Genomic DNA, 15,469 nt, shown 5'->3' on the forward strand with positions numbered 1-15,469 from the left:
GATAGTAGTGCCATCATCCAGATACCATGCATGCAAATCAAGCTTACAACGATATGCGATAGACTTCACTAGAGGATGAAGTGTCAGAGCAAACAACAGGGGACCGAGAGGATCATCGTGTTGGACACCAAGTGCAGAAGACAAGATATACTAATCATACTAAAGTCTAGCAGGTCTAGCATAACAGAATTCTACCCAACGAGAAATACCTGGACAATGAAGCCGGACTTCACTAATGAGATGGGATCTGCACACCATATTGAACGCATTCGAGAAGTCAATAAGCAACATTGACATCTTATCCGAGTGACCTTTCAATTCTAACAGACCATTTACAGCATAAAGTATACTTTCGCCTCCAACTGGTACACCCACACCAAATTGATGATCTCCTAAATAAGATGACATGGCCTTACCGACGGAAAAGGCGTCACCTTAGAGACCAATCGACGCCAGATAGTTCCAAGAGCAGTTGGCATAATCCCACCTCCGGGTTTGATAAGAGGTGTGACGGGTGCACTGGCGATGAACTCTCCTAAGACCATATGGCACTTTCCTGCCAACCAAAGGATAACAACCCCTGCAATCGAAGCCAATAAATCATCCGCAACAACAACAACTGCATAAGTCAAAGCGTCGATAAGATACTGGGCTCGTAAACCATCCCGACCACAAGAAGTATCTCTTGGAAAACTCTTGATCGCACCGAAAACAACCCTAGGATCAACCGTGACTTGGTCACAATTGACATCTTCATCCGGAATAGAGGGTGGAGAAGCTGCTGAGTGTTTAGCTTGTAGTTCAGACATGGTACTCTCGCAACGAGGAGCAACACCATTCGACGATAAAACACGTATCGCAGCAACATAATGTCCGTACCCGATCTTCTTCTTAGAGGCGTTTAAACACATATTGGAGATGGTCTATTTTTTCTCCTTAAACTTAAGGAATAATTGGAATGAAGATGTCTTATTTGTATTGTCACCTAGAAAACACACACCACCACCGTTGGAGAAGTTTTAAGTGAATATTTTCTTAAAAATGAAGTCGAAAAAAAGAAAGAAAGAATCAAAGAGTCTCTGGATAGTATTTTCATGCTTCAAAAAATACGTAAAATAAAAATATTTTCATCATTTTCTAATAAGAAGGATAAACAAATTTGATTCCAAAAACATGTTTGGTGACTGTTTAAAGAAAAAAAGGAGTTAGGCAAACCCACGTCTCTACCTTCAATCTTTCTCCCTCTTGCCCGACCTGCCCGCATTTTCCGCTTCCCACTCTGCCCAAAGTACCCGTTTTTCTTTACTCTCCCCCTCTCTCTCTCTCTTAAGTGCCTGCCTTCACTTTCTCTGGTTTTCTCTCTCTTTTATCTCTTCTTCCCCTCCAGTCCCTACTACCGTGTATCTACTTTATTTTATTGCCATTTTTGTAATCCTTGTATCGTATCATTACATCGAAGATCAAGTTTCTGTCTTTGTTTACACCCTTTGTTTTACTGCTACAATATAAAAATAATTAGAAATAATATAGAGCAAGGGGATATAGTTTTTTGATTTTCGATTTTCCGGTTCTCAACTTTATTGGAGTACTCATCTTGGGTTTGGGTTATTTTGGTATTTTAAAGCGTGTTTTTTCTTTTTTAAGAAAATTGATATATTTTGTGTGGAAAAGGGGGATTTTTTATTTAGGGAAGGAAGGGATTTGGTGTTTTGGAATCAGATCAAGAGGTGGAGAAATGAGAATTTGATTTTCAGTTTGTGAAGATGGGATTAGGTCCTGATGATGCTATTAAAGTTAAGGAAGTATGGGATTTAGGACAGAAATCAAAAGGGGGAAAGAAAAAGAAAGATGAGGAAGTGAAAGTGAAAGCAAATATAGTAGATGAAGTTGAAGAAGAAGAGGGAACTGGGTGTTGGGTTAAATTTAGATTTATGGGTTGTCTTACTTCAAGATCTAAAGTTAATAGCTCTATAAGTGGCACTAGTACTCATTATGGTAAGCCTTTAACTTGTCTAATGTTATTTCATTTTCACCAACTCTTTTGAGATTATTAGACTTGTAATTTTGTATGGGGCATTGGGGCATTAGAAGTTTATGAAAATTTGGTTATCTATGCATGTTAATGGTGAATAGTCTTAGTTTTTGAGAGTTATATTGAGTTAAACACTTGTTGTGTTTTGTGTTGGCATTAGTTGATTTTTCTGGTTAGAATGATTCAAAAATATCGGCGCAATTTTGTTGAATTTTTCCTATTTTTGCCACTTCTTGCATTCGATTTGTATTTAATGTCGTGTTTATGGGATTAGTCAATGTGGAGGAAATTGTATTTGATGTATTGTGGATGTTTTGTATAAACCAGCGGAGAGCAAGTCTACGAATGATACTAGTAGAGACCAACCGATTCCTGCTTTAGGATCTTCTTCTACTACTAGTAACGGAGAAAGTAACCCTGATACGCCTAAAGTGGGGGAGGATCTGAAAATTGCATCACAGCTGAGAAAGTTTACATTTATTGAGCTTAAGTCAGCAACAAGAAATTTTAGGCCAGAGAGTATTCTTGGTGAGGGCGGGTTTGGTTGTGTCTTTAAAGGATGGATTGAGGAGAACGGAACTGCTCCAGTGAAACCTGGTACAGGGCTTACAGTTGCAGTTAAAACACTCAACCATGATGGACTTCAAGGTCACAAGGAATGGCTGGTAGGTGCTTTATTCTGATTCATTAAATTATGTGCTTATTATGCTTTATAGTCAACACAGTTTATATATCACTGACTCTCCCTTTTGGCAGGCTGAAGTAAATTTTCTTGGTGACCTCCTTCATCCTAACTTGGTTAAGCTGATTGGTTACTGCATAGAAGATGATCAGCGGCTGCTAGTATACGAGTTTATGCCCCGAGGAAGCTTGGAGAACCACCTCTTCAGGAGTATGTAAATTTCCATCTTTCAATCCTCATTGTAGCTTAAATACAAAGTAGCAGACTTTAGAACTTTATGTGTTGAAACCTGAGTTAAATACAAGGAGTGGCATGTCACATATGCATTATGTCATGGAAAACACCAAAATGGTTTCGGATGTAATAATTCAATAATATCGGGTTGTGATAATGAGTTGGTGGGCCACGTTGACGGTTCTTGGTTCTTCCATCACATGATGTTTTCCTTGAAGTCTCACGGTGCTTAAAACTGACTACACTTTTATCAATCAGTTTGATTATTTGCGCTGAATATGGGTTGTCATTTTGATGAAATTTACTACATATTGGGGGTTTAATGTATTTCTGGTAACAACCATGTAAAATGCAGAAGGGTCCCTGCCTCTACCATGGGCTGTGAGAATGAAAATTGCACTCGGTGCTGCCAAGGGCCTTGCATTTCTTCACGAGGAGGCTGAAAGACCAGTAATATATCGTGATTTTAAAACATCTAACATTCTGTTAGATGCGGTGAGTGACTAAACCCTTTAGGAGACGAGCTCATATTCTCTCTCAAGGATCTTTTGTGTGACAAAAAATGACTTTTCCAGGATTACAATTCTAAGCTCTCTGACTTTGGACTTGCAAAAGATGGTCCAGAGGGAGATAAAACTCACGTGTCAACTAGAGTGATGGGAACATATGGCTATGCAGCTCCAGAGTATGTGATGACAGGTAAAGTATTTTTCATTTCACATTTCAGTTGCCTTGTGTTTTCCTTCTGTGCTTGTATTCTTAATTTAAATTTTCAGTTCTGTATGCTATTTATGAGAGGGCATAGGATTTGATTGATGAGTTTTCCTTGAAAAATAATGATGATAAAACAATCGGATAGATGTTTGTTGGTGCTGATTTTCACTACCAAGGATGGCAACGGTTTGCTGTGTGATTCATGGAAATTTCGTTACTATTAACACACAAGGATTCTTTCTCTATAATGTCATTGTTCATAGCTGGTTGATTCTTGGAAGTCTAATTGATTTCATCTGTTATGCAGGACATCTGACTTCAAGGAGTGATGTGTACAGCTTTGGGGTAGTGTTACTTGAGATGCTGACTGGCAGAAGGTCCATGGACAAAAATCGTCCAAACGGGGAACACAACCTGGTGGAATGGGCACGGCCCCATCTAGGAGAAAGAAGACGGTTTTACCGTCTCATAGACCCTCGGCTTGAAGGTAATTTTTCCATTAAAGGTGCTCAGAAGGCTGCCCAGCTGGCTCACAGTTGTCTTAGCCGAGACCCAAAATCTCGTCCACTCATGAGCGAGGTTGTAGAAGTTCTGAAGCCTCTCATAAATCTGAAAGACATGGCTAGCTCTTCCTACTACTACCAAACTATGCAAGCAGAACGGACCGGTGCTAACAACAACAGTTCCAGTGCTAGGAATGGCCTGAGAACACAAGGAGGGGGGTTTGTATCAAGAAACGGGTTACCTGTGAGGAGCCTTTCGAGCTCAAATGGTTCACACCCTTCTCCCTACCGCCATCACCCGTCCCCAAAGCCAAGTGGCAAGAAGCTGTAAAGCTGGTTCATCGTTTTCAACTTCAGTTGAAGTGCTCAAGGTGAACCTCATGGATATATAAATTGTATTGTAGATCTTCTAGCTTCATGTTCACTTTTATGCGGTTTTGAATTACAAAGATACGTGGTCTTTGTCCTTATTAAATTATAAGGGGTGTTTGTTATTGTTTCTATAGTAGTTTTGACGCAACCCTCTTGTGGTGAATGTATAAAGAGATCTCCCTGTTTATATTTAGAGCGTTGGATGTGAACTTAGATAGGGTATAACTGAGTTGAGGTTGATGTTATGTGCAGTGAGTTCGATTAGTTGGATAGGATTGAAAATTAATTGTTAGGCCAAATGGTGCATTATCATGAAAAGCAAAGGTGTGAGACGACGAGGTACAAGATTTGGCCGACTCTACTTGGACAAGTAATTCAGACAAGAGTAAAGGCAATATCATTTGCTTCTTATGTTTTTAATAATGTGTTACCAAGGCATCAGTTTTGCTGAATTCCATATCGACAAATAATGTCCGACTGCTCAAAGGGAAATCACCCAAGTGACCCAAATCTGACACCACAACCTCAAATGTTTTTTTTTTTTTTTTTATACCAAGAAGAAAGTATCATTAAGAATGTGAAAGTTCTACAGAGTTTCTATCCTCCAAAATTGCCGTAGCAATAAAATTCGGGGGATATGTCAACCAGACTCTTGAGGTTTTGAAAACTCTTCCATGCCTGGCTAGTTTATCCTACCGGCTTATTACAGACTCTATTAATAGACTTGCAGCGCCACAATGAGTTGCTACTAGCATAAACTTAATATCTAAGACTAAAGACTGGTTTTCCCAAGCAATATTTTGGTGATTTCCATTGACAGCATCAACTACTAGCTTAGCATCGAGTTCAAAGCACACAGGCTGCACTCCATTTTCTCTTGCCCATTCCATAGCTGATAGAAGACCACCACACTCCGTTTGTTCTGCACTTACGTAGTCATTGGCATAGATGCACCTTCCACATTCATAGGAACCTGCAAAATTACGCAGAATTAGACCAATACCAGTATGATGAACATTCTGATGTTTTTTATAAGAAGCATCACAATAGATAGAGTTATTAGATACTGTAATGTCAAGTCAAGAACTGTTGACTTAACCTGTATTGTGTTGTGTTTGTGTGTCTGTAATGACACTACAATTATAATGATAGGGCTATTTAAAGCTAATCATCTCTCTTGTAATTGTCACCTTATTCAATAATACTCTATTATATGTTTCTCATGGTATCAGACAAACCGATCCTGAGACAAAATTTTCACAACATCAAAACCTAAAAAAATTTCTCATAAAATTTTCTGAATCTCAACATCTTTTTCAAACAATTCTTTAATTCAATATCTTTTTTACGACAATATTTATCTGATTCAAATCAGATTTTCTTTTCAAGATTGAAGATCTGTGTCTTCTAAAATTTGAGGGTGTTTTTTGTTAATGTCATCTTCAACGATCGTTTATACAAGAAGAAAGAAAATGAGTTCCGCTGCTCAAGATTCTGGTAATTCTTCTGAATTCGTTTTTCCCTTTACTAATATCTCTAATTTTGTATCTACTAAATTGGGTCCAAATAATTTTTTACTCTGGAAAGATCAAATGGAGTCAGTATTGATTTCTACGGATTTGTTTGGTTTTGTTAATGGTGATGTCCAAGAAACGGTAAAACAAATTGATGCTAATGGTGTTCTGTTACTAATCCTTTATGGACTCGTTGGAGGAAAATGGATTGTTTTGTTACTAGTTGTATGAAGACTACTTTTACTGATTCGATTTCTGGTGATGTTTTGGGCTTAGTAACTGCTAGAGAGATTTGGTCATTTCTTGAAGTGAATTTTCAAAGTCAGTTTATGGCAAGGAAGAATTTGTTAAAGAATCAGCTTCATAATCTCAAGAAGGGCAATATGACTATTCTTATGTATCTTCACAATGTTAAGACTATTGTTGATAATTTAGCTGCAATGGGAGAAAGGGTCAGTAATTCAGATCTTGTAATGTCTGTGTTGAATGGTCTTGGTAGAGAATTTGATAGTTTTGTGGTTGATGCTCAAAATAGGGATGTCCCATTTACTTTTGCAGAATTGAAACCTAGATTATTGAATCATAAACAATGGGTTCTTAGTCAGCAACAAGAAACTGCTTCAATTTTTGATGATCAACAACATTCTGTTATGTTTAGTAGGAATATGAATTCTGGTTATAATGGGAAAAACAAGTCAAAGGTTTCAAATGGTTCAAATTATTTCAAGAGTAATTCATCTTTCAAGACTGGTCAGAGCTCAAATTATAATCAAGCTAGCTCTTCTGGTTCTGGTTCTGGTTCATATAATGGTGGTAGTGGTAATACTGGCGGAAGAAGAGACTTTTCTCAGATAAAGTGTCAAATTTGCAGAAAAAAGGTCACTATGCAAGTAGATGTCACTTCAGATATTACCCTCCAACAACTGGTTCAGGAAATGTTGCTCAACAAGCTTTTACTTTTATTGGTGAAGAGCAGTCTTTTGATCCTTCTGCTTCTACTTCTGAAGCACCTCAATGGCTTGCAGACTCTGGAGAAACTGCTCATATTACTGGTAATGAGGCTCTTCTACAACATACTTCAAATTACAAAGGCAAGGACAAAGTACAAGTAGGCAATGGTAAGTCTCTTGTTATTTCATCTACTGGAACTTCTACTATTCAAACACCTAAAACTAGTTTTAGGCTTAATTATGTCCTGCTAGTTCCAGATATGAAACATAATTTGTTGTTAGTTGCTAAGTTCACAAGGGACAATTCATGATATTTTAAACTTACACCATATGGATATGAGATAAGAGATTTGTTGACACATGGTTTGCTTGCTCATGGAACTGTGGTTAATAATTTGTATCATGTTCAAAATATTTTTTTACCTAAAAGTTCTTCTTCTTCAACTCTTTCTTTGTCAACAACTGTGTCTGCTTCTTCTCAAGTATGGCATGATAGACTAGGTCACCCCTCTAGTCATATCATTCAAAAGCTTCATTCTTATAAACACATTGTTTTAACAACTCCTCATTCTACATCTCTGTGTCATCCTTGTCAGCTTGCTAACAGCAAGAAATTGCCTTTTCAATTGTCTAACTCTCATGCAACTCAACCATTGTCACTTATCCACTGTGATGTATGGGGTCCTACTGTTTCTTCTCTAAATGGTTATAAGTACTGATTATAGTAGGTTTCATTAGATTTATCCAATGGAACTGAAATCTGATGTTATACAATGCTTTACTCATCTTAAAAGTCACACTGAAAATAAGTTTTCACCAAAAATTCTTCCTTTTCAAGTTGATGGGGCAGCTGAACTTGTTAAAGGGTCTTTTAAGGCTTTTCTAGATAAATGTGGCATTCTTACTAGGATTTCTTGTCCCAAAACTCCAGAACAAAATGGCCTGGATGAAAGAAAGCATAGGCATATTACTGATATGGGCAACACACTCTTGTTTAATTCTTTTTGTCCTAAAGAAATGTGGTATGATGCTTTCTTAACTGCCACTTACTTGATCAATAGAACACCTAATAGAATTCTGAATTACAAATCTCCTTTTGAAGTCTTGTTTGGTTCTGTACCTGATTATTCTTTTCTTAAAATTTTTGGCTCAATTTCTTATCCTCTTTTATCTCACACTAGAGTTGATAAACTTTCACCCAAGTCTGCAAAATGTATCTTTTTGGGTTATAATACTCTTCATAAGGGTTATAGATGTTATAACCCTGTAACTAGAAAATTACATACTTCCAGGAATGTTATTTTTGATGAAACTCAGTTTTACTTTCCTTGTCTTGTTGCTTCCTCATCTGTGCCAGCTGAAATCAGCTCTTTGTCATCTGATAATTCTTCATCTTTGTCTACTGATATTTCTGATTCTTCTCCTTCTCATTTTATGGTTACAAGAGCACAAAAAGGAATTTCAAAACCAAAACTCTTTCCAGATCATGTTTCTCATGTGTCTATCAGACATCCTCTTCCTTCTGCATATACAACTTTATTAACCACAGAAACTGAGCTAAAGACTTTTAAGCAAGCTATGCAGAATTCTAAATGGCAGATATCTATGAAGGATGAATATATAGCCTTGAGAGATAATGATACATGGGAGTATGTATCTCCAGAATCACATATGAACATTTTAGGTTCTAAATGGGTTTATAAGATTAAAAGGAAACCAGATGGGACTATTGATAGATTTAAGTCTAGATTAGTAGCAAAAGGCTACAACCAACAGGATAAAAAATGAGACATTTAGTCCAGTTGTAAAGTGCACAACAGTGAGAGTTGTCCTGTGTATGGCTATTACTTATAATTGGCAAGTTAGACAGTTGGATGTGAGTAATGCTTTCTTACATGGTTTTTTAGATGAAGATGTGTATATGTCTCAGCCACAAGGGTTCATAAATCCTGATTATCCTCCAAATTATGTTTGTCATCTGAAAAAGAGCTTATATGGTTTGAAACAAGCCCCAAGAGCTTGGTTTCATAGGTTTAGTACTTTTTTGGTTGCTTATGGTTTCAAGAAATCTATCTCAGATAATTCTATGTTTGTTCTTCATTCTCAGTCTGGGATGCTTGTTTTATTGCTCTATATGGATGATATTTTATTAACTGGCAGTTCTGTTATGATGATTGATGCTTTAATATCTTCTCTTAAACAAGAATTTGCAATGAAGGAACTTGGCAGTCTGGGTTATTTTCTTGGTATTGAAGCTGTTAGAAGTAATGATTCTCTTGTTTTAACTTAGAAAAAGTATACATTGGAGTTATTGTCTAAAACTAATATGTCGGATTGCAAGTCATGTGACACACCAGTAGTCAAGGGTCCAAGGGTTTCTTTACATGATGGTATAATCTTAGACAATATCAGTGAATATAAAACTGTTGTAGGAAGTTTACAGTACTTAACAGTCACTAGGCCAGACATTTGTTTTGTTGTGAATTATGTGTCACAATTCATGCATAAACCTACATATGTGCATCTTCAGCTAGTAAAGAGAATTTTGAGGTATTTGAAAGGCACAATTGGAGTTGGTATTACTTTGAAGAAGAGCAGTTTGACAACCTTAACTGCATATACTGATTCAGATTGGGCAGGATGTCCAGATACAAGGAGATCCACTTCATGTTATGCAGTCTTTTTGGGTTCTAATTTGATATCTTGGTCCTCTAAGAAACAGCCTACTGTTTCCAAGTCTTCCGCTGAGGCAGAATATAAATGTTTATCTGTTGCTTCAGCTGAACTAAAGTGGCTTGTGGATTTATTATCTGAGTTACATATTTCTGTTACAAGTCAACCATTACTCTTGTGTGATAATACAAGTGCTTTGGCATTAGCATCTAACCCTGTTTTCCATGCTAGGACAAAGCATATAGAGATACAATACCATACTGTAAGGGAGTTGGTGGAAAGTGGATTTCTGAAGCTTCGGCATATTTCAAGTGAAGACCATTTAGCAGATTTGTTTACAAAAGGGCTTTGCTCACCTACCTTTTCAAGGTTGTTGCAGTCATTACTAGATTCAAGTATAAAGGCTTCTGCAAATTCTTTCTCTGCTTCATCAAGATCAGTCACTGATGTTACTTAGTTCTTTGTAATGCTTTTTCTACTTTGTGTTTTCAAACTGTTATGTTCTTGTCAGCCCCTAACAGTTTGAGGGGGTGTATTAGATACTGTAATGTCAAGTCAAGAACTGTTGACTTGACCTGTACTGTGTTGTGTTTGTGTGAATAGTTTGCGTGTTTGTAATGACACTACAACTATAATGATTGGGCTATTTAAAGCTAATCATCTCTCTTGTAATTGTCACCTTATTCAATAATACTCTATTATCTGTTTCTCAAGAGTAATATGGATTTAGAGGAAGAGTCCAGTGAGGTATGGCTGTTAAAGTTTGTTGATCAGAAGCAGTTGTACTGCGCTTGAATCTCATGTGTTTTCCCGTTCCTTGATTCACTAGATGTATACTTCGTAGGACTCCATCAGGGTAGGGTCTAATATCTTGAAAAGTGCAGGTACAACGAGCCTTCCATATTTCCCACGCAGTGTTTGCCATCTTGACTGTCCAATCATTCATGTTATCAGTAAACCAACTTCTTATCCAATCTGTTGCAGTATTTCCATTCCTTTGTATGCTTTGGCAAGCCCCCGGAACCGTAATCCAAATGGCCCTTGAGAAACTACATTCCATAAGGATATGTTTTGTAGTTTCAATTCCCTGGTTACAGGTCTTACAGATATCTCCTCCATATCCCACATTTCTTGCTAATCGCTCGTTTGATGGTAGTACATCAGTCACAACCTTTCAGAGAAAGTGTTTTATCTTTGGTAGAGTATCTAAGCTCCATAATTTCTTCCAGAACTTTGCTGTATCAATATCATACCCACTGACATTATCATTCTTTATTTCCAGAAGTTTCCTATATGCTGTTCTGTTTTGACTGAAAACTGGCCATTCCTTGTTAAAGTCCATACTGTTTTGACTGAAACTGGCCATTCCTTGTTAAAGTCCATACTAATCGATCTTCAGCAGTAATTGCAATACGAATGCGAAGGATTCTTTCAACTTCCTCTTGACTGAACAACTCATTAATTAAGTTAACTTTCCAAGATTTAGTTTCTTGATCGATTAATTCAGAGACATAATTGTAATTGCTCGCTGTTGGCACCATTGGAGTAGGTGGAGTGTTGCTGTTGGCACCATTTCCTCAAATCTTTATTTTCCACTTCGCGGCCCCAAATAACCATTTGTTTAATTAACCCAAAATCCAAAATTTGCCAAGTAAACCAAAATCCAACATAAAACATCATTTGAATGCACTGTGAAATGGACCAATGCCAGTTTGCAATATGCAACTAGGCAGTACTCATGCCAGTATCCGGTTAACTCAAAGTTCTTATGATGTTGAGTTATCTATTAAAGTATTTCAAGGTTCTGAATTAAAGTAATTCTTGTTTATAACCACAGAAAAGTTAGCACTAGTTTAATCTCTAAAACCATTCTATCTGTCCATTATAACTTCTAAATATATACAAGATTGAAGTCCAAACCCATAGATGAGCAATGGTTACAACTAAATTTATTCCCTTGATATGTGTCCTAAACAGTTCCAATTCTCCAAGCGGCATACATGTTACAAAGGTGGTTTTATTTTACAGTTGTTTTCCTGGTTAATTGATCCTTGGATGTGCTCTCGAATATCTTATCAGCATTGCCCACCTCAAATCCGTCACGCCTGTGATATTCTTTCATCTGTTCATTTAAACAAGAATGGAGATAGAAGTGGTCAGTATAAGATCAATGAATATAAGCTACAATTCATCTGCTAGAATCTGACAGCATTAATTTTTTTGTTTAGCTCATAACCGAATTCACCTGTCAAATTGGACGGAGACTGTGGAACTAAGTGTGCGATGATTAAGATCTATGTGTGTTTGAAAATCTAGATTCAGTAAAGAAATCGTATAAGCGTAAGATCTACGTGCATTTTTACCTCACTGTTAGGTATGTTTTTATACTGGGGCAGCACAAGACGCTCTGCGAACTCAATGTACGACCGTGGAACAGACTCAGTCACGCCATCAGCAAAATGAAAAGTTGATGTATCTGCCACAGTTGAACTTTGCTGCAGAAGTCCATCAGGGCTCACTGTTTACAACCCGCACAAAGTCAACAACCAGAGGAGTTGTGGAAGCTAGTAAGATACTATAACCCCGCGGAATGTTTCAAAACCAAAATAAAATAAAATGTAGCGATAACCTTTTGAATCGTTTTAATTTTAATACTCATCATTAGAAAGAAATGAGGAATACAATTAACACAAATCGAATAAATTGAGGAAGGGGATAGCAAACCTTTTAGAACACTCCCTTCAGAATTCAATTTGAATCCACTTTCTTCAATAAACTTATTAAGGTTTGTAATGTCTCGCAAGTAAGATTTTAATCGATGAGTGGAAATCGTTAAATGGTTCAATGCATATCCATTGACAAGAGTCCATGCCGCATATTCACTTTCTCTGAATAACAAGAATCCAGTAAGAAAACTAATAGATCTGTTGCATCACTACATGGGAACAAAGTTGTTTCTGATTCACGAGTGACAGAACAAAACCAAAACAATTTTTTTTTTTTTGCAGTCACATAATATATGCTTTTACTTCATAAACAAATTTGTAACTAGTAATCCATGTAAAGAGAAAACATATCAGTAGAGACAACAGTACGAAAACAAGTACTTGGCCAATTCTTGAAACTCAGAATATAACGGCGTTTCCCATGTTAATGATCCCAATGCACTTGCAAGAGCTGCATGTTTATTTCCATTACCAGATAATTTAGTGTATTTCCGAATTATCTCCTGCACATCCAAATGTGAAACCACAAACATTGAGATATACTGAACTAGGAACTAAGAACACAAAACATTCATATTCCAACATATGCCGATTTAGAGTAGTTGCATAGTGCGTCTGCTCCTATATGTCTAGCTAGTTTGTCAGAATTCAAATCAAAACCTGAACCAGCTATTTAAACTTTAAAAGTACCATAATAGTTATAAACAAACCTGAGCTTTAGGACTCATCTCATCAACAAGAAGCTCAGATACGAAGATTCTAGGCAAAGGTCCATTAACACCACTTCCATTATCATCTGATTCAATAATACTATGATGAGTAGGAGGGGCAAACCAAACTGCTTTCAATTTCTTTTCAGGGAATCTCAGTTCTCCTCTTGGTGTAAATCCATAGTCTAAGAAAATCTGAGCCATGGAATCAATTCCATAACCATCAATCCCAAATGTTCTGAATGCAAAATGATCATAACAAATTTGATCTTCATCATCAGCTGAATTTACAAGCTCTAGAATCGATTTTGCAGTTGGATTTCTACTCAAATACACCTTTTCCATTTTAGCTAAAAAACTCCTAAAGAATGATTCAATACCCTGCATAATAAACATTAAAAAAAAAAACAGCCCATTAGTAGTTTTTTTTTTTTTTTCCTTTTGTGTTCTGAGTGAATTTAACAGAAGAGATACAGATGAAAACCTGGGGGTGTGATGAATTTTGAAAATGATCCATTTTTGATGCAGAAACTAAGCAAAAATGACGTTTTTGGTTAGTGATTGAATTACAGAGAGATTTTTCTTTCAAAGAAATGAAATTTCTTGCGTGGGGTTTTAGCAAAGCGGATGAAAATGAAGAATTAAGAGCAAATAGTGAAGATTGAGATGTAATTCTTAAGATTCCTGTAAACTTAGCAACATCCATGATATAATGAATGAACCTTTGAGACTCTCACTTATCTCAGTTCTCTGAAAGCGAAAGGGTTTTCCGTACACGTCCTCACATGGTGCCACGTGTATTTGCAGTCGGAGAATTTCTTTTGTTTGGAGAGTTGTATACGCATTGTTTTTGTAAGATAGAGATTAAGGTTGTCTGTCTTATCGTATAAGATGGGATTAGGATGTGACTAGGTATCCAGTCTTTGGTTTCTGGCACCATTATTTGGTGGAAACCTTACTAGTGACTGACGCCTCGCTCATGCACAAGTTTTGTATTTGAAGTACAACTTGTATTTATATTTTGGGCCGATTACAAAAAGGTCATATTTTTGTTAATCTAGTGACAAATTGATCATATTTTTACAAATCACTTACACAACACTCGTACATTGGGCGATATAACAGTTTCTGAAAAAGACGGTGTTAAATGTTTCCAAAATGCCCTCTAAACTAACCCAACCCATTTTAACTAGAGTTAACCTGAACTGACGTGGTTTGCTACTTAGTGACGTGGCAACTCAGTGACGTGGCATCCCGGTAACGTGGCAACCCAGTGACGTGGCAACTCAGTGACGTGGCAGCAAACTGGTGGCCAGAAAATCAAACTGTTCCCAACGTTATGATTTTCACTTTTCTTTATATACCTGCACACATTCATACTTTGCTTTCAATTCCAACAACCATAACAGATAACATGTTCAAATCAAAAATGGGTGGAGGCAAAAGTGAATGGTGCAACAATTCAAGTGAGGCAAGCAGCAACAGAGTTGATGGATCAAGCAGCATCAATGTCATTTGTTGTTTATGTGAGATTGGAATGCATGATCCTATTGATTTTCCATGGATATATTCAAGGTGTAAGAATGTACCTTGCAGTGGTGAGAAAGTTGTTGAAATCTCAAACTGAAGATCATTTTGCTGAGAAGTTCTTGAGATGCTCAGTATGTTCATACTTTGAGTGGTTTGCAGATGCCACAAACCAAAAAAGAGCAATGAAAGTGCAACTCCCAACTCCACATTCCTGCTTCGCTTGTGGTGACAAGAGCCATATGCTCAACAACTGTCCATGGAAGAAACAACCCTGCAAGAAAAATAAGTGTAAGGGAACTGTGATGCTTTCCTTCTGCCAAAATGCACACAACTATAACATTGCTTACCTCAAATGCTCCAACTGTCTTGATTTTCAATGGCTATATGATGTTGTCTTCAATGCAGCGAAATCCAATGTAAAACAAACATCTCTGAAAATGTCATAATTATGCAAAAAAATAGGAGACCTACAAATGTAATGAGCTACAGTTTAAATAAAAAGAAAATTTCATGTTGTCGGAAAGCATCAAAATAACTTAGAATATTAACATTAAGACCACCACATAACATAACTGAGTTCAACAATCCAAAACATAGATAACAGTCATACTTCTGCAAACAGATGCAGTAACAAAAGAAGTAGTTTTAATAACATAAACTGTGTCCATGGAAGAACCATAATAAAAAACCAAATGACTTATTGAGTAGCAGCAACAGGAACTGTAACTTTTTTTTTTTCCTTTTGGTTTTGGCACTGTGAAAGTTTGAGTTAGTGTTTGACTCAGCCCACCAACACCTGCAATGCTCTGTGACAGTGTTTGTTGCACCT

The 15,469-nt window shown here is 36.9% G+C and overlaps 3 protein-coding genes across 4 annotated transcripts; 2 read left to right on the forward strand and 1 right to left on the reverse strand.

The window, feature by feature from the left end:
- Window positions 1-1,328: 1,328 nt before the first annotated feature.
- Window positions 1,329-4,730, forward strand: LOC113281579 (receptor-like serine/threonine-protein kinase At3g01300). 2 transcript variants are annotated; one of them, XM_026530369.1, is made up of 6 exons: window positions 1,329-1,995; window positions 2,360-2,697; window positions 2,789-2,924; window positions 3,304-3,443; window positions 3,524-3,647; window positions 3,970-4,730. In XM_026530369.1, exons 1-6 carry the CDS (start codon window positions 1,764-1,766, stop codon window positions 4,494-4,496), a joined length of 1,497 nt encoding a protein of 498 aa, XP_026386154.1. In that variant the 5' UTR covers window positions 1,329-1,763; the 3' UTR covers window positions 4,497-4,730. The 2 variants fall into 2 exon arrangements, with proteins under 2 accessions (XP_026386154.1, XP_026386155.1); XM_026530370.1 differs by having other exon boundaries at window positions 1,330-1,995; window positions 3,307-3,443.
- A 1,524-nt stretch (window positions 4,731-6,254) lies between these two features.
- On the forward strand, window positions 6,255-7,720 carry LOC113279050. The gene is made up of 4 exons (XM_026527766.1): window positions 6,255-6,870; window positions 6,984-7,278; window positions 7,432-7,483; window positions 7,598-7,720. The coding sequence occupies exons 1-4, from the start codon at window positions 6,255-6,257 to the stop codon at window positions 7,718-7,720; spliced, it is 1,086 nt and encodes a 361-aa protein (XP_026383551.1).
- A 3,756-nt stretch (window positions 7,721-11,476) lies between these two features.
- On the reverse strand, window positions 11,477-13,898 carry LOC113281580. Its single transcript, XM_026530371.1, has 6 exons — window positions 13,595-13,898; window positions 13,111-13,491; window positions 12,782-12,903; window positions 12,399-12,562; window positions 12,038-12,192; window positions 11,477-11,796 (listed from the first exon to the last, which is right to left on the reverse strand). The coding sequence occupies exons 1-6, from the start codon at window positions 13,814-13,816 to the stop codon at window positions 11,692-11,694; spliced, it is 1,149 nt and encodes a 382-aa protein (XP_026386156.1). The 5' UTR covers window positions 13,817-13,898; the 3' UTR covers window positions 11,477-11,691.
- Window positions 13,899-15,469: the final 1,571 nt, after the last annotated feature.

The sequence above is a fragment of the Papaver somniferum genome, chromosome 5 (assembly GCF_003573695.1).
Source record: "Papaver somniferum cultivar HN1 chromosome 5, ASM357369v1, whole genome shotgun sequence".
NCBI lineage: Eukaryota > Viridiplantae > Streptophyta > Magnoliopsida > Ranunculales > Papaveraceae > Papaver > Papaver somniferum.